This window comes from Trichosurus vulpecula, chromosome 8 (genome assembly GCF_011100635.1).
Source record: "Trichosurus vulpecula isolate mTriVul1 chromosome 8, mTriVul1.pri, whole genome shotgun sequence".
NCBI classification, from domain to species: Eukaryota; Metazoa; Chordata; class Mammalia; order Diprotodontia; family Phalangeridae; genus Trichosurus; species Trichosurus vulpecula.
Genome location: NC_050580.1, coordinates 266863542 through 266883640, shown reverse-complemented (window position 1 = coordinate 266883640; position 20099 = coordinate 266863542). Strand labels below are relative to the sequence as shown.

Here is a 20099-nt window from a genome sequence, read left to right as displayed (position 1 = left end):
ATGTGCAAGTCTGTGAACTTTTTCTATTTGAGGCAATAAATTTCATTAGTATGCTCAGATCTAGCTCACTTAATTATCTTAAGAACTTCATTTAATATTTTATCTCTCTGCCTGAGTGTCTGGGAGCTTCTGAAACTCAATATATCATACTGTAAATCTAGATAAAGAGGGTAATTTACATTGTTTATATGTAGCTGAAGGAGGAAGAATGAGTTATTTCCTCAGGACTTGTCTAAACCAAATGGCCACTCAAAGTTTGGGTTGTGATTTTCAATTGCATTGTGTAACTTCTGAGTCAGAAACTCCCCAGATACATACATCATTGTGACTAGATAGGAAGAGGTCAGAACAGATAGAGTCATCATATGTGTCATTCAGCTGCTGGAATTTATCAGATTTAAGGTCTTTATAGTAGAGTTTTATGTATATCCAGTGGTTGACAAAAACTAGTTGCTTAATAAATGTTAGATTTTTTTTGAATTCTTGAACTCCAAGTATCTGTTCTAATTATTTTGTTGTACTGAAATTATGTTATATAGATTAGAAATCAAATGAACTTCCACTGGAACATGAATATATACGTATATTTGTGTTTCTTTCTTACAAGGCACATGTTTGTCATATATACACATATATATAAACATGTGTCTGCATGTGTGTATACATGCATGTGTATATATACGTGTTTACATACACTTAACATATATTTGTTTTAAATGCAAACATGTGCCTTGCCAGAGAGGTAGCAGGGCTTACAGATGAGTTGTTAAAGGTAAACTCAGCAATACCCTGGTCAAATTCTGCCTATGAGCTCTGTGACCATGATTAAATCACCTTACCTCTCCCAGTTTCCTTGTATGCAAAATGAGTATCATAAAACCTGTAGCACCTATCTCATTGTGTCATTCATTGTAAGACTCAATGCTCTTTATAAACCTTAAAGTACCATATAAAAGTCAATTTTTATTGTTATACATGTCATTTTCATCCTTTTCAATGGAGTTCAAACAGAAATGATCCTGGGACAAGTCACTAGCTTCCTAATATCGCTTTATATTTAATGATCTACAAAGTGCTGCACGAGTGGGAAAAAGAACTGCCTTTTGTAATTAAATAAAATTATTGGGATGTAGTCCCATCTTATGGAAGCACACTGATGGTATCTTCAGGACAATTCAAATAGCAGAAAGCACAACAGGGACAATATGCACCTAAGCCTGTTTCCAACATGATTTGGATTTTTTTTCCTTGCTAGGGCTTTATGTGAGGTCCCTTTAAGGTCCTAAGGAACTGCCCTTTCATATGGAACAGTCTGTTGCTAAGTTAAGGCTGTGTTATTCAGAGAGTCCTATGAGTTATAGTTTTATTCTTTGACTCATAATTCCAAGAAAATTAATTTCCTCTTACATGCTACAAGATATAGTTACATGGATAATTATGAGACAAATGTAATTCATTTGATTACAGACAAAAGATAATAATTTGTTGGTAACCATATGATAAGGCAGGGTCATTCACAGAGAGGACGCTTAGAACGCAGAAAGAGAAGAAGAGACAAAGGAAGCAAAGAACTGATTTCACAACTGCATCTGCTAAAGCACAAAACTAGAAGTGATGTATACTGAAGATACTGTTAAGAAATAATTCTGACCAAGCAGAGGAATTAACAGTTTGCAAGCAGGGAATCAAAGAAGTCACACAGTGTATCAACTAGTTTGACTAAGATGTCATGGTCCCATGAAGTGTTAGACAAGCACAGTATGAATCAGTTCAGCTTAGCAGTGGAAACATTTGCTCAACACAGAAACTATATTCATCGAGAATCTTTTGCAGATAGTTTTAGAGAAAGAAGAGACCAAAGTTTACAGTTTCGGAGGTGTGAGTTACTCCAAGAACACGAGTTTCCCTCATTCACGGGTCTCCCTGTTCAGTTTCTGCTAGTGTGTGCCCCCTCTACCCAACAGAGTGTGACCCAGGTTTACATGCAGTTTATGAAGTACTGATTATCCTAGCATTCTGAGTGCCTGCTATGTTTTCAGTTTTTTTAGTTTGCAGTTAAGTAAACAATTATGTATAAGATATAAAAGAGTGGTTGGTTTTGTGTATGTAAATGAATGAACATTAGTGGGGATTCAAGAGCTAGAATGATGAGCAGAAGAAGTCTTTCCTCCACCCATATACAACAAGGTTATTCCTAAGACCTTGAGAAACTTTGAGTGCAACCATGTGCTGAAAGACCTTCTCTGGGCTAGACCTGCCAATGTGAGAACAGGAATAAATGAACAAACTCAGAGAGCAAGCATGAGACATGAAGCTAAACAGTGTGGGTGGCTACTCCCACACAACTACTATATCTATATTTTTAAAGGTTTTTGTTCTGTGTAGCTTGGAGATTATAGGTATTTATTGTGGTGAGATCTATTTAAAATGGCATTCTTAAATTTTATAAATCAATGTTACATCTTAGCAATTGTGATTAACAGTTTAGTCTGTGATAATAATTCAGATCTGGTATAGTTTATTAAATGATTTCAAAGAATAAATCTGAAGTCTGTATTTTTAGTGCCGAAGTCAGTCATCTGTTAGTTTATAAAGACAGCAAGCTTCTAGATGTGTAATCCTGGTCAACGGGTGACATCTTACTAAGCATTCAGTAGGTACTTAATTTCTGCAGCCTACAGAAATGTTTTGCAGAGTTTCAAACACTTTTTTGCACAACCTGAATTTACCAATAAGTACAAGGCTTTTTTTAATGTTACTCCATGTATAGTTTCAGGTGATGATAACCTAATCTTGAATTAACGTCATGCGTTCCTCCATTTCTATAAACAAATCAGCATTCAGCCATTTGTTCAGCTCTTCTTGGTCAACATGTTGTTGGTTGAGTTCATGTGAATGTTTCCCACAGAGGACCTTGGTGTATCTCTCAGAGGTAGCTAGATGGCACAGTAAATAGAGTGCCAGATCCGGATTCAGGAAGACCTGAGTTCAAATCCGACCTCATACACTTGCTGTCTATGTGAACCTGGGCAAGTCACTTACTTCTGCCTACTGTTCTGAACCGTAAAACAGGGCTAATAATAGCACCTACGTCACAGAGCTGTTGTGAAGAGAACTAAGAGAATATTTATAACACACCCAGCACTGTGCCTGGGGACACGGCAGACTTTAAATGCCGCTCACTTCCTTCCCTTCTGGCACCTTCGACACTTCACAGAGTCTCTATGAAGATAGAGCACTTCTGGTCACTTTCACAAAGTCAGCCTTACTATCATTTCTTCTAAGAGGATTTCCGTACGTGTCGAAGCCACTTGGTGTTCTGAGAACTTCTTGCGTTTTGAGAACCCACACTCTGAGAACTAACAGCCCTTCACCCTCTTTTAAAGAAGTGTTTATCTTTCCATGGCTGACTGATGGTGATAGGTCTGACGTATTATTAATTTTGCATAGCTTCTCAGTGTGCTTTTGAAATACGCTATGGTTCATCTAGTGGTTCCAAAAGGATATATTAAGGCTGCGTCATATTGGAATTAACGATTGTAACTATGTTCTTCCCATTGCTTGGATTTCAGAATGTCAACAAGACTCTTCACGTACACATCCATAGATTCCTCCTTGAGAATTCATGGTCACGGGGGGGAGTGGGGGGGGCAGAGCCAAGATAGCGGCTGGAAAGCAGGGACTGGCCTAAAGCTCTCCCCCAGGACCCTCCAAACACCTATAAAAAATTCTAGAACTGCAGAACCCACGAGATAGCAGAGGGAAGAGGGGCTCCAACCCAGGACAGCCTGGATGGTTGCCGGGTAAGGTCTATTGCATGGAGCTGGGAGTGGAGCAGAGCAGTGCCCACCGTGGAGCTGGAGGAACAGGCCCTAGCACCCTGAATCAGTGAGCTATGGCAGTTACCAGACTTCTCAACCCACAAACACCAAAGACAACAGAGAAGGTTAGTGGGAAAAACTGCGGGGACAGAGTGAAAGGAGTTCACAGTTTGGCTACCTCCCCGGGGGCAGCGGAGGTGGTATAGATCTGAGGACTGCAGCTGCAGTTGCTTCTGGCCCCAGGCCCACCTGGTGGGAGGAATTAAGCAGCGGATCAAAGTGGGAGTGCAGAGCCTGCCTAGATCTGAGTTGAGGTTCGGGTTGGCAGTTCATGTGGGAGGAGGAGCGCTGGTATGGCAGAGCTTGCTGTGTACAAGTAGCTCTGAAAACAGTAGCGCATCCCCTCAAGCTTGGAACAAAGTACTCTCTACTCTACAAGCAGTCATGGGCTGACAGAAAGCTCAAGGGTCAAGTAAGATGCCTGGGAACATGGCCAGGCAGCGAAAACGCACCCAGATTCAGTCTCAGACTCTGGAATCTTTCTTTGGTGACAAAGAAGACCAAAACATGCAGCCAGAAGAAGTCAACAAAGTCCAAGAGCCTACACCAAAAGCCTCCAAGAAAAACATGAACTGGTCTCAGGCCATGGAAGAGCTCAAAAAGGATTTGGAAAAGCAAGTTAGAGAAGTGGAGGAAAAATTGGGAAGAGAAATGAGAAGGATGCGAGAAAACCATGAAAAACAAGTCAATGACTTGCTAAAGGAGACCCCAAAAAAATACTGAAGAAAATAACACCTTAAAGAATAGACTAACCCAAATGGCAAAAGAGCTCCAAAAAGCCAATGAGGAGAAGAATGCCTTGAAAGGCAGAATTGTCCAAATGGAAAAGGAGGTCCAAAAGACCACTGAAGAAAATAGCACCTTAAAAATTAGATTGGAGCAAGTGGAAGCTAGTGACTTGATGAGAAATCAAGATATTATAAAAACAGAGCCAAAGGAATGAAAAAATGGAAGACAATGTGAAATATCTCATTGGAGAATTCATGGTCATTGTCTTGTATGGAAGGTGACCAAGGTATTTATAATTATTACCTTCAGTCATTGGTCTAATTAACCTCTGAATTCAACCTCAAAGCTTTCAGTCTCAACATCAGCACACATTAAGTAGTTTACATTTATCAAGTCCAAATCACATTTTCTTGTCACTGAGGAAAAGTTCCACAAGATGGAAAAGCTTTTGGTGATGTGGTCATCATCCACATATGTCAAGTGATCAATATATTTGGGTTTGAGTTGCTCCTTAAAATGGAAGTCATATTCAGTTCCATTTGGGAGAGAAGATAAAATATTTAAGAATAGACAGAATCATATGGGGTTTAAACTGTCTCCCTGAAAGATGCCACATTTTACATCAATTCTTCTTGAAATTCTTGTCGTAGCAACATGTTTTTAGAGAGCAATTTTCCATGTAGACATCAAATACTCTAGCAATTTCATCATATTGGACCTATCTTGTTTATGAATAAGCCATGAGTGCAGAAGCGAGTCAAAGGTTTTGATGTATAGAATAAAGGCAGAATAAATGTCAGAGCACTTTTAGATGCATTGTTACTCTATTTACCCCTAGGATTTTTTGGAACACTTGTTTAGCTCTTTGATCAATATAATGCTTTCTTATAAGTATGTGTGTGTGTGTGTGTGTGTGTGTGAGTGATGCAAGCTGTATGTTTTGTAGAAAGCATGTAAATTGGCCTATATATCAACAACAACAAAGTTAGCATTTATGTGGCACTTTAAGGTTTGCAAAGAGCTTTACAAACATTTACTCATTCTATGCCCTATTAAGTCACAGGGGTTCTCATATTTTGGCAAGACAGAGCTGATACCTTTTGTTAAAAAAAGATAAGATTGGACTCGCATCAGAAAGGAAGATTATAAAAGGGCTCTGCTAGGAGTTCATGTACCACTCTGAAGTATTTGAACCTAACTCCACTCTGTTTTGCAAATGAGTGAGATTTTCCATCCCCTTCCTTAACATAGGCATGCTCAAGCATGATATTAACCAATCAATTAATGAATCGAGAAGTATTTATTAAACATCTACCATGTGTCAGGCATGGTGCTATATTGCAGTTACCAGAAAAAATACAATCTCTGCTCTCAAGAAGCTTACATTCTATTGAGAGAAGCAGCATGTATGAATAGAAACACATACAGAATAAAGATGCTTGCAAGAAAAACAGGAAGTTAAGTACAAAGTATCTTCAGAGGAACTGCACCAGCAGATGAGCAGCATCATGAAGAAGGGGATTCTACGAAGGGAAAGAAAGGGCAGGGGGGAACATTTCACGTATGGAGGATTACCAGTATAAAGGCATAGAGACGAGTGATAGAATGTCATTTGGGAGCAACAGAGAAGACTGTAGTGGTGCTAACAGTGCATAAGATTTGTGCTGCATGTTTGATTCAACCTGAACCTTCCTTGAATTAGTCATTCCCTCTCTCTTCTCTGATCTCTTTTTCTTCTCAAACCTCCAAAGTATAGTTTTTGACTGATGTTGAATTACTTTGTTCTCTGCGTTGCTTTGGTTCCTATCGACTTACCTTCTAGCAACTTTTGCCTTTCACTTTGGTTCTAGTAAAAATAAATTTCTGAAATACTCTCTTTCAGTACAGTTGGTATACTAGTTGGTTTCATGCCATCAAACTCAAAAGAAGCTTCTTTAAAATTCCAGTCTAAGTATTCTCATCACTTTTTCTCAAAATCAGTGAAGACACCGGCACTGTTTTTTGTCATGTTTCACTACTAGTTAGCATTTCTGGAGTTTGTATTAAGTATAGATTTTTAATGCCTTAAAGTTCTTTGGCCTTTCCCTCTGCCAATTTAAACAGTTACTTAATTTTTTCTTTTATTTCTTCTTATTTGGGTTTGTTTCTTAGATGAATCACCCTGCATTAATCTGCAATAATACATTGTTGCTCAACTTAGAGCAGAGGATATCATGGCCAAAAAGGAGTATCAAGTTCTTGCCTACAACTGATAAGACCTGTTTCCAATTTTGTTATAATATACTCTGAGGCATGGGGTGGGGGGGGCGGGGGAGAAAGGTCAGAGTACAAAGCAGTCATATCTTCAGTCCAATTCATATGTGTTCATGGTTTTGCCAATGTTAGTGTTAAATAGCATTTGCACCAAAGGATTTCCAGCAGATAGAAAGACAGGTAGACAGACAGATATAGATAGATAGATAGATAGATAGATAGATAGAAGAAGAAGAAGAAGAAGAAGAAGAAGAAGATGACGATGGAGGAGGGAGGGAGGAAGGAAGGAAGAGAGGGAGGGAGGGAGGAAAAGGAGATTTTTATGAAGCACTTACTGTGTGCTATGCACTGTCCTAAGCACTGGGGATACATATAAGCAAGCAGTGTCTGCCATCAAAGAGCCAACACTCCAGCAGAGGAAGGCAACACATAAAGGGAAAGTGGGGAGGCAGGGTTGGGGTGGAGAAAGGAAGGGTGTTGGCTTAGGGACAAAGCAGTTGGCTAGGAGGAGGAGGGAGAAGAGGAAGTGGAGGAAAAAAGTTCTGAAGAGTTGAGTGGTGAATGGAGTGAAGCATGGCTGGGGCCCCTCCTGAAACAGTAGCTTGGGCCAGCAAGAAGCAATCAGGAGAGTAAGGCCTCAGGGTGGAGGTTTCTCCAGAATGAGATAGGGGTAGTTCTGATGTGTTCCTATGTGTCTTGTCCTCTTATGATCTCAGAACATGAAAAAGCACCCCTCACTCTGCTGTCCTCCATGTCACAATGATTCCAGACAGGAAGGAAGGGCCTATGCTCGATTGCCAGTGGTAGTTACATCACACTGGCCGCAGGGGTTGGCTTGTTACTGTTATTATTGTTATTATTAAATGCACCAGATGCAGTAAAGGGATTGATCCATGTATGTTTATTTTGTAACACTGATAATATGTGGTGGAATACTATTATATCAACTATGATGTGTGGCAGGAAATAATCTTGTTAATTAGACATATTAAACAGTGAAAAAGAATATAACGCTATATCACCTTGTATAAATCACCTGGCATTTCAAAAACTATTCAAATTTGTTTAGCCTTTCGAATAAGAGGTGTTTAGGGAAATCTAAAAATCTCACTTTTTACAGGGTTAGGGCTAGCTCAGCCCACACTCAAAAGCAAAATTCTTTAGGAAACTGAAGGCTGAGAACCTTCCTCATTCAAAAGTGAAATTCCATTGTCAGAAAAATCACTAATATCCCGAACTATCAGGGGAATAGGTCTCATTCCTATTGCAGGATCTGCTGAAGTGAAACTGCTTCTTTAGTTGCTAGGAAACAACCAACTCATTATATGCCATTATCAGCACCCTAGAGAAGGAAACTGGCATCTGCCTCCCATTTGGGGATATTGGAGATTGAAGTAATAGCACCACATCGGCTGCCAAAAATCCTAGGTCTCCCAGGGTTGGCTTTGTGACTACGGCAGGTGCTGACATCAGCCCTGTCTTTGAAGTTTTCATTCCTATAGCTTTTTTCAAACAACTGAAGAGATGTCTCCCCAAATTCCACATTTCCAAATCCAAACCTCTACATTTCAGCTAAGTTATTTCTCTGGCAAGTCTAATGGGGGTTGGGAAGGACTGCTTGAGGCTGAAAGATTAAAAGAGCTGTTGATCAGATGGAATTTATGGGATCTTTATGTCGATAATTACTAAAAATAATGCTCAAGGTGGAAGGTAAATGGAAACATAAAAAGACCAATAAGAAAACAAGGCACGCAAGTGGCCAAACACAGTCACGAATGACTTTATGACCCTCTATCTAACTGGCTATTAAATGTGTAACCTTATAGTTTTATTCTGTGACCAAAGACCTGGGATGCTGCGGATACTGTCTCATATTTGCAATAGCACTGAATCCAAACATAATAATAACTTCCACATAACGCTTGAAAGTTTGCAAGGCATCGTATACACGTTACTTTTCTGGCTCCTAACAACAACCCTACGATATAAGATCTACAGGTGTGATGCGATGATGATAATGACGATGATGATGATGATGAAGAAAACCAATAATGGCTATATTTCTTCATGTCATTTATGCCTCTTTTAACAGATCATTTGCTACTAAAAGGGAATAGGGGAATATACCTGGAAATTGCCTGATGTTGATAGAATGAATCTCAAGGAATCCCTAGAGCCACTGCTTCTGAGGCCTGGAATGTAATCTGTTCCCTAGCTGAGATTCTCAAAGCCTGGTGAGACAAGTGAAGATGTAGCCTCCACCTTCCTTAACGCCTTCATTCAATGAGTCTTTATTAAACAATCCTAAGGCATATATTTTTAACTACGAGACCATATATATTTGGCAAAACTCAAGTGGATGATGTATTTACGTGCCTGCAATAAAGTTTTATGAACCTAGAATGTGTAATGTTGGCCTAATCTTTGATATCACTTAAAGATCTGCACAGGTAGACCTGAATTCAACGGTTACACATTAGGACTCAGAGAGATTGCCAGAAATCCTATGGAAAAAACTATGAGACTGGAGCTAGGACTTACCAGGGGAACTACCACAAATGGCTTTGCTTTGTGAAAAAGGCCAGCACATTCAACCCCAAAGAGATCATAAGTAGGGGAAAATAATTCACATGTACAAAAATACTTGTAGCAGCTCTTTTTATGATGTCAAAGAACTAGAAGCTAATGGGGTTCCTATTAATTGGGAACTAGCTGAACAAATTTTGGCATATGAACATAATGGAATACTACTGTACTGTAATAAATGATGAAAACAATAGTTTAAAAGAAACCTGGGAAGACATCTATAAACTGATGCAGGGTAAAGTAAGAAGAGCAGAATGAGAAGAAGAATTTAGGTAGCAACATTGTAAACTGTGAGTTTACAATGTGTTGGAATTTGTTTTGACTGTGTATCTTTGTTCAGGGTTTTGCTTTTCTTTTTTCTTTTAAGTTGGCAAGGAAGAGTGAGAAAGAGAGAAAATAAATGCTTGTTAATTGAAAAATAACATTTTTAATTGAAAAAAAGGATCAATACATTCAGAGTCTAGGCCTGTCAATCAGATGAAGGCAAATACCCCAAGGAAATCCTGAGGCCCTTGTAGCTCCTAGGTCACTTAGCTTGTGATGTGACTACATGGAATATGATTGCCCTAATACAGACTGTATTGCCAGGCTTTCCTAATTATCAGTTTCCCTTAAGGTTAGAAAGCAATGACCATCAAACTGGAGAGGTATCACCCAGCATCAGTCAAATAAACACTACATAGAGGGGATGGCATCTGAGCTGTCCCTTGATAAAAAGAATTGGATAGGCAGAATTAAGTAAGAAGGGTGCTACAGGAAGAAGAAATAGCATAACCAAAGGCAGAGGGAGGGAACAATTACAGGGTCTAATGGCTCCACCTCATACTGCATCTTCCCTAGCTTGCATTCCTCCCCCGGCCTCCCAACCTGCTTTACTCATCCTAATATTTCACATCTTTGCTTCCTCAATAAACCTTTTCCTCGTTTCCTCCCAAATTCTTTTCAGTACAGGTAGGTTCCATGCTGCCCCAGACTGTACCTTTAAAAATTCCCTCTACATTTTCCTGTACAAACCATCCTCCCTGGGTGACACTGTGAGAAAACTCTCTGCTTCTTACCCTGTCATTTTAAGAGAAACTGGGCTTCCCCACTACCATCCCAACAACCCCGTGCCTCTAGATGCCTGCTCCCAAAGAGACTTCACTTTTCCCACATTCCCTGATTCGGCAAAAGTACAAAAAGGATAGATGGGTTCCTCCCTCACTAGCAGCACTTCTAGGACATTAATTCCTTGCCATCATGCCACTTCTCTAGCTTTTTCAAATCACCACCACTATCCATTTTTGCCTCCAGGCTCTGTTATGGCAAGACTTGTTTTTACTTTCTCTTTTTCTGACCAGCACTTAGCCTGGCACATGGACATAATGTAACAAATGCTTGTTGACTGACTGATTGGTTGATGTCCTTCTTTAAGGACTCGACTTCAGTAATTCCACTTGGCTGTCACATGGTACCACTTCACCTTCAAAATCCAGAGCTTACTACCCTTTCTTACCTGTCATTTTTCCTATTCCCCACTAATATAACTACTGAAACTTTTCTAGGCTTGTGCCTGTGCCACTGACACTTCAACCAGTCCTGCCCCTTTTTTACTACACTTGATTCTCTGGCCAGCATGACTACATGGCCATCTACTTCACTGGTCCATTCCTCTTTCTCTTCCTGTTCCTTCTCCTCTTCCTCCTCCTTCTTTCTCTCTCTGTCTCTGTCTCTCTCTGTATTTCTGTCTCTCTCTGTGTGTGTCTCTGTTTCTCTGTCTCTCTTCCATCTTCACCTTTTGATTTCCTTCAAGCTTTAGCTAAACCCTGCTTTCTATAAAAAGCCTTTCCCAATCCCCCTTGATGCTTCTGCCTTCTGTCTGAGACTATCTCCAATTTATTTTGTAAACATCTTGTTTGTACATAGTTGTTTGCTTGTTGTAACCCACCACCACCCCATTATATAGCGGGTTCCTTGAGAGCAATGATAGTTTTTGCCTTTCTTTGTATCACCAGTGCTTAACACAGTACCTGCAATGTAGTAGGTGCTTGGTAAAGGTTTGTTCTGTTGTTGCTCAGTCGTTTCAGTCATGTCTGACTCTTCGTGGGTCCATTTGGGGTTTTCTTGGCAAAGACACTGAAGTGGTTTGCCATTTCCTTCTCCAGCTCATTTTACAGATGAGGAAACCGAGGCAAATAGGATTAAGTGTTTTGCCCAGGGTCACGCAGCTAGTGTTTGAGGTCATATTTGAACTCAAGACAATGAGTCTTCTTGACTCTGGGCCCAGCACTCTATCCACTGTGCCACCTAGCTGCCCCAAATGTTTGTTCATTTCACTTCAATTCACTAATACCCTACATTTCTCTGTCCTTTAACTTTCCACTATACTAAGTAAATCTTAGCCTTCTATCAGCCAGCCCTTTTCTCTGTTTCATCTCCTTCTACTTCCAGGGTTTCGAGGTGGCTGAAGAAAATTACAAAATTGGACTGGGATCAACAGGCACACCTCTAGGTGACTTCAAGTGGCTCCTTACCCAACATTCTTTTCATTCATTTCTCTTTTATCCTTTGGCAAACTCCCCATAACAGCTGCTCTGAACCTTCTCTACATTCTGAAACCTCTGATCCCACTGCAGCCTCCCTCGCTCTTGGCAGCTCAACTTGCCTCTGCTATACTGAAAAAAATCTTGAGCATGTGGCAGGGGCTCCCTCATCTACCTTCACTTCTGCTTTAAAGCATTCCTTCTATACTTCTGCTTCCTTTCTTTTTTCCAATCTCGATAGAAGAGATGCCTTTCCCCCTTTCTAAGTAACAGAACAACCTTCACTCTTGATCACCTCCCCTCCATCTTCCTACAGGATCTTGCTCCTACAATTATCCCTTCATTCTCGAGCATTTACAATCTCTTCCTTTTCCTATGCTCACTTCTGCCTGAAAACATTCACAAATGTCTCCTGTTTAGGAAAAAAAGTCATTAGATCCTGCAGTTGAGGTCCTGAAAATGTCATTAGATTCTTTTTAAACAAAAGTTCCTGCTTCTTCCCTTCATGGCCTGACTTTCTAAATGAATGATTTCTGCTCATGGTCTTCATTTCTTTATGCCATTCTTTAATCCCTGCAATCTAACTTCTGCCTTCAGCATTCTAATGAAGCTGTATTCTCAAAAATTACCAATAGCCACATCAACCCTAAGTTTCCTTGTGTTTTCTCGATCTGTATTCTCACTTCTCCGTGGCACTAACCATCTCTCCTTCTCAAGACTCCTTCCTCAGCTGCAGTAATACTACTATCCTCATTTTTCTACCTTTCTAATGAATCCTGTTTTGTCTTCTTTACTGGCTCCTTTTAATTATCTTACTCTTTCATGGTAGGGGTTTCCTAGGCCTTGACCTTCTGGTCACATATTTTCTCCTTTGGAGCACTACAGTTAAGTAACTAAGACTTACAATGTGCTGGGTACTGTGGTAAGCACTGGGGGTACAAATAAAAGCAAAAAGAAAAGCTGCCCTCAAGGGGCTTATATTCTAATAAGAGAAGAGGACACAAAAAAGGGAGAAGGTACACATGCTGGTGCATGGTGGGGAAGTCTAGTGAATCAGAAGCAGAATGGAATGAAGAGTAGGTGGCCTCAGTCCTTCCTAAAAGCAAAGATTCCATGAGGAACTCACTGATTGGAGAAGGGAGCTGCAGGAGTGGAGAGGTGGTGAATTCAACTAAATGTGGTTGATTTCATAGCTCTATTTTCTACCCTAGCAATATCTCCAGTTCTCCATCAGACATTTACCTCTGGATGTCCATCCAGTAGCCCAAACTCAAATGATTCCAAAACCAACTTCATTACCTTCTCCAAAAAAAACTAGCTCCCATTTCTGGCTTCCATATATCAATCAGGGTTACTATCATTCTCCCAGTCACACAAGGTGTGAAATGGTAGTCATTTTTAACTCTCCCTTTCCTTTGCACCTCATATCTCCTTAGTCACCAACTTCTTAACAACAGCACCTGAATTTTTCCTTTTCTTCCTACTACAATTGTCACCACCCTCATTCTGCCCTTGTTAACCTCACATATGAATTACTTCAGCAGAATTTTAAGTGGTCTCCCTGATTCCTATCTTAAATATCTCCATTCAGTTTCATATAGTGACACCAACCAATCTTCCTAAACCCGGCTTACATTACGTCAACTCTTTACTCAAAGACTTTTAATAATTCCCCATTGATTACAGGTTCAAATTCAAGCTTTTTGGCCAAGCGTTCAAGGTCCTCCAAAATCTGCCCTAACCTATCTTTCCAACTTTATATTACTACTGCCTGTTCCAATCATGATGGTCCACTCAGTATCCCACAGAAATTCTTCTTTTCTCATTGCAGCTTTCCTCATGCTTCTCCCTCTGTCTAAAATGACATTGTTCCTTAATTCTACCTGCCTAAAAATCCTATATATCCTCCAAGGCCCAGCTCAACTTCCACTTCCTCCAGCATCCAACCATCTTACTCCTTTGTACTCCTATTTGCCTTCCTAAATCTTTTATTTGGTATTTAATTACACACTGCGTTGTATTATTAAGAGGCAGCACAGGCTAGTGAACAGAAGATAAACTTGGATTCACGAAGTCCTAGATTCAAGTCCCACCATAGACACAGAGTTGGGTGACTAAGGTCAAGTCACTTAACCTATAAGTGCCCCCGCAGAAAACTTTCTAAGTCTGTAAGTTACAGATGTGGTGCTGATATGTGTTAGCAGAAGGAGTTTATACACCAAGAATTTCTTATTCCAATAAGAAGGTCCAAACTAAAACATTACATTACTATTTTTTAAAAATAGGTTTTTATTGATACTTTGTTTTGACATCACCTATATTTTCCTCTTTATTCATTCCTCTCTTCCTTACCAGCCACAGATTTATCCCTTATAATCAAGTTTTGTTTTTTTTTAAAGAAAGAAGAGAAAAAAATTGAAACTAATCAACACATTGAAAAAAATCTGGCACTATAGGCAATGTTCTACATCTCTGGACACCCACTTTTGAAAATAGGTGGGGGGGGGGGGGCTCTCTCATATCTCTTCCTTGGGACCAAGCCTTATATTATTACTTAACTTGATCTGTCTCCTCTGCTAGATAATTAAGTTCCTTAAGTTCAAGGATCCTCTCATGCTTCTATAACCCCATTAGTAAGTGGCAGAGAGCTATGCATATGCAACATTCAATAAACATTGTTTTAAAGCAATGAATGAGGATTATGAGCAAAATGAATTATTCAGACTTCTTAAACTGTTCTCATGTCTTCTGAGGGACTCTTACTGCAGCTGATTATAAACTCCAAAACTGGGGCTGAGGAAGCAAATATATGGGGTACAGTAAAATACCTAAGTCAGTCTCTACATATGTTTTCACATCCAGGTCACATATCTATGCAGGATATACCTCCTTGGTGGGTTGCGACCTGAAACAGATTTTTAATTTTGGAGTGAATTCTCTCTGCTATCTGTTCACCTCCAGCTTGTCTCTACCTACTATCATTTAATGTATAGGAAGTTAACACAAATTAATTTTTAAGTTATTCTAAGGCAAAGATCATTAGGAACTTAAACATGCACATAAAAACAAAAACAAGTGTAAACACCCAAACAGAGTTCATTCCTCAATCCATCATAAATGACATTTGGATTATCCTTTCTTCTGGCATACCCACTTAACTGTTGCCCTCTTTACCTGTATAATTAAAAGCTGACAAGATGAATACATATAATTCTACAGACAGACAGACAGAGACAGTACCTTACCTCATTATGGAGCAATTTTAAGTAGCAGGCACTATAATATGTGAGTTATTTTTGCTCAGAGAACTCCTGCTCAGCTCTTATGACACAAAAACGGCTACAATGTGATTAACAGTAACTCAGAGGAAGGCAAATTACTGTGTTACTGTATTAAATAGATTTTCTCTTATGCCTAGAGACTCCACCACATTTCCACAATACTGCATAAAATTTAAAAAAAAATATGACTTTTGTACTTATAGCCAATGGAAAAGATCAAATCATGTAAAAATGAAATTTTGTCCTGGTGCCACCTAATTCACTCAGTCCATTCAGTGGATTCCTTTAAAAAAAAAATCTCAGACTTGGATTCAAATTCCAGAACTACTCCAATTAATAAGCAAATTGACTACATCCATGCCACTAACAGGATGGCAGCTGAAAGTGAATTTCTTACCTGCCTAATCAGTTTCTCTATGGCTGACATCACCATAAGCCCTCTCCAAACAACCGGTGCTGTCTCTTCTACCAGGAAACCCATAGACATACTACATTAGGAAAACAAAAACAGAATTTTCACAGATAAGAGAGAAAAACAAAATAGTTCTGGAATGTAGCTTAATGTAGGTAGGGAGAATATACTCACCAAGAAATGCCATAATTCAAGAGGGGTCTCATTAAGTTGCCTAAAATAGAGAAACAAATAACTGTTTAGAAAATGGAGTCATTACTTCATTATAAATATAACAACATGTTTTCTTGTCAACAACTATCAGGCTTAGCTTTCTACCATTATGTCAGTAGGCATTTCTTTCTCCAAACTAATTCAGAATGGGCAGTCATTATTTTAATGATTTTATCAATACTTATTCTGCAACTTCCAATTCATTCAATGCAGTTTTCAATAGTTCAGGCAAAACATGAGCATGCCACTTGCAGATTCCATCTTAAAGTATTTTGGAAATAGCATCCTTTTATGTAGAAACAATCCATCGGCAACTTGGGGTTATTTTATATTCAAGAAACTGCCTCAATAAATAACTGTGCATAGTCAAAGCATTTTAAAACATGTATTTCGAATAACTCTCAAATCCTAATACTAATCTTCGTTTATTTAGTATAGAAGCATCATAATGCTCTCAAGAATGGTATATTCTTTCTTTTGTCTATAACTTCTCTTCTAGCTTGAATTCAAGAAAAGCTTTTAAAGAGTGAAAAACCTCAGATTTTGTACTGAGGAAAACTGAAATTTCACCAATGTAAAAAAAAATAGCATTGTCATAGGGAATAAAAAAGAGGGGGTGTGATATTATATGGTACTGACCTCTACCCTAACAAGAGAGCCAACTGATGATCATTGAAAAGTGTAGTTCCTTACATTCAACAAACACAGGTTCATGAAAAAAGTTTTAAATAAACTTGATATTTTAAATTTCAAATGTATAGAACTGACAAAATAGCACATAAATTCATTATGTATGAATCAAGGCTTCAAACAAGGATAATGTTCCGGTTCAGTATTGCCCAGATTATAACATAAAACTGGATAGGTGGTCTGCTGAATTAGTCCATTACTAGAGATATTAGATAGAGGTATCTACAGATGGTCAAAGAATGAACAGAGCCCAAAGTTGAATAGGGGGGTGTATTAGGAGGGCAGAGTTTATAATCTCAAAGAGGATCATAAACATGTCTGAAACGTTCGGAACCGCCGGATATAAGAAACTCTCAAAGTAGAAGGCAGAAGAATCAAAACATTTATTTAGGCTCCACAGTAACCAACCCATGAACCAGCAACCCCATTTTGATATATTGATCAAAAGCTTCCAGGCCCAATAAGTACGCCTTGAAAGAGTAACCAGGAGGCTACAGAGAAGCATGATTGCGTAAAGCAAAATCATGTTTCCCCCTCTATGGTAATAAGATTACCCACTGGCCTGAAGTCTTTGTTCAGCTTTCTCCCGTAGGTCAGCTCTGCTACTGGCAGCTCCTGCTTCAGCTGTGGCTGTGGCTGTAACTGTAGCTGTCGCTGTAACTGTCGCTGTAACTGTCGCTGTAACTGTCGCTGTAACTGTCTCTGGCTCCAACCGGAAAAGGAAAAGAGGATCTTCAAGCTGTCCTCTCCCCTCTTATAGAGTTTTTGACATCATCAAGCACCGCCTGAACGACCAGGGCCGATTGGTTCTTGACTTGGCCCCTCCCCCTAGCGTAGCCGTTAACACCTCCCCTCAGCCAGCCCCATGACTCATCACACAGGAAGTTGTCTGCTTCCTGGAATGCTCCTTGGGGCTTCCTGCCCCGGAAGAGCAAGCCACAGTGTCCAGAGGCTCAATGAGGTAAGCTGAGTCATTCAAAGAAAACAAAGGCCATTCTGGCTACACTCCACCCCTTGTTATAGGATACATAATCTAATCAGCCATGTATCCTAGAACATACATTGTGATCCAATTACAAAGGAAACTAAAACATATCATTCATTATAAAGCAAAACATATCATTTGGTGACATTCCTAAATATTGGTTTACGATTCAAATGTGATCCACCCCTAGATCCCAGCAAGATAATCTCTTCAATCAATTATCCCCAAAATAATTATTAATAATTCAAATGTCCACCCCTAAATCCTTGTATCCATTACATAGGATCAATAATATCATAACAATAAAACAACACAGCAAGGATAACACAAAATAAGTAAACAGAACACTATCATCATTTCCACCCCCCTTGAACGATTGGGGCTCAAAATCTTGGGGTGAGGGGTGAAGGTCTCATTTTCCATAGCTTCTTCATGCTGAAATTGGATGTAGAGATGGCCCTGCCCCCAAAAAGTCCCATTCCAGAGGTCATTTCTTTAACGAGCTGGCAGGAATTCCAAGAATGCTACATGCTTAGGCAGTCACCGGAAAGTGCAGGGTGCTTAAGCCTGAAGGAAACAAAACTAGCAACAAGGTTAACCAAAACAAAGGACAGAAAGAATAGACAAGTATGGACTATAATTCTTCAAATAAAATCATCTCAAGTTTGGTTGAGATTTCAGTTATGCAAAGATCCAACATCAAAGCCAAACTCAGGTGGGAAATGTTTCTTTTCAAAAGGAACATAATGAGGAAGCCAAGAGGATCCCACCCTAGATAGAGACTAAGATTGTCCTCCCAGCCTTTCCCCAAATGTACAAGTTTTCATCCGTTAATCACACAAGGTCACCTTCAGTCTGAGTGGCTTGTGGGCTTGCAGGAGCAGTTCTTATTTCCCTATTTCTCGTGTTATCAAGTCCTCTATACATTCTGTATAATTCATTGGTTGGAATTCCATCTATCATTTCAAAACCTACCCCTGCTCTCAATAAAGCAGTAAACATTTCTTTCCTTGTTACTCTCCTTTGGCGCCAAGTTTGCTGGTTATTCACCCTTCTCTCTCGAGGAGATCTATCCCTTCCCCAGTCACCTAAGTCATGTAACTGTAAAATCTTATTTATCACTGTTGTAAGACGGCTCCCTACTTCTCCAAGTAATAAATTCAAAATTAGTTGTTTATAAGCAGGGGGAGCTGTCCTAATTATTAAATTCCTATGAGGCAGTTCCATTGGATCATTGTAATATTTGTCTGAGGTTCCTATCATAATGGCAGTCTTCATTACCTCCTCCTTTAGTCTCATGATACAATCTCTAAGTGAATACCAGGGTCTGTGCTCAGTGGGCCACATAGAATCAGTAGCATATCTCTTATTGCATCCCACAGCGGCTAATGCCAACAGAGTAGTCCTGCTATCACCATCTCCTTGCTGATGATGTTCCCTAAAAGCTTGTTGAACTAGAGGATCATGGCTGATACCTATGAATCTCATGCAGTCTGTCCTATCTACTGATATTCCACTTGCCCCTTGATCACTGAGTCTTACCATCCAAGATATCAATGGTTCTCCTATTCTTTGGCTGAATCTACTCAAAATATCTGTGACCTCTTGCGGTGAGAAATCTTCCTGAATTTCCCTTGTAACTGAATCTTCACCTCGGGTTTCTGTCTTCCTCCTTTGTATGGGTCGAGCCCTTGTCTGATCATTTAACCATCTCCTATTCTCTGTGTGAGGCACATCCTGAACCCCAGTAGTGTTTTGTGCCTCAGCCCCTAACATTGTCTCATTCTCTCCCCACTCACTTCCTCTGCCACCATGGCTAGGACGAAGCAGGCAGTCAGGCTCTTTCTGGGCTGGGTTGAAATACACTCTGGGCTTTTTTGGTCTCCTGTTGCTCTTAGCCACATTAATAGAAAAGTTCTCATTTGAGTCAGTTTGGTCTCCTGCTATCTGAGATTCCCCTTCTTCCTGTGGGGTAGGAGTGCCCCCATGTCTTTCACTTAATCTCAATCTTTCGTATACTAGCCGGTAGGCTGATAACACTATCCAGCTTTGCCTAGATAGTGATGCCCCTGACTGAATCCCAACTTCTCGTAAACACTTTTCCAAATCCCTAGGATCTCCTCTCCGTAGCCTTGGTTCCCAGTTTTCACAGGGTCCAGCTTTTTTAGCCAATTCTTTTGCTAGGGAGGAATAAAATGGATCCTCCCATCCTGGGATATTCATCTCTTCCTCTGGAATTGTTCTGCTTCTAAATAGAGATCTTATACCTAGCGATCCCATCCTGGTCGCCAAATGTATTAGGAGGGCAGAGTTTATAATCTCAAAGAGGATCATAAACATGTCTGAAACGTTCGGAACCGCCGGATATAAGAAACTCTCAAAGTAGAAGGCAGAAGAATCAAAACATATATTTAGGCTCCACAGTAACCAACCCATGAACCAGCAACCCCATTTTGATATATTGATCAAAAGCTTCCAGGCCCAATAAGTACGCCTTGAAAGAGTAACCAGGAGGCTACAGAGAAGCATGATTGCGTAAAGCAAAAT

General features: G+C 39.8%; 1 protein-coding gene across 1 annotated transcript in view; it reads right to left on the bottom strand.

The window, feature by feature from the left end:
* Positions 1-20099, bottom strand: part of NUBPL (nucleotide binding protein like) — a 333097-nt gene that overhangs the window by 172671 nt on the left and 140327 nt on the right. The window contains exons 5-6 of the mRNA XM_036736308.1: positions 15839-15878; positions 15650-15740 (exon numbers count right to left, since the gene is read on the bottom strand). Of these exons, the coding sequence (XP_036592203.1) occupies positions 15650-15740; positions 15839-15878 (131 nt within the window). The remainder of the gene's footprint in view (positions 1-15649; positions 15741-15838; positions 15879-20099) is intronic.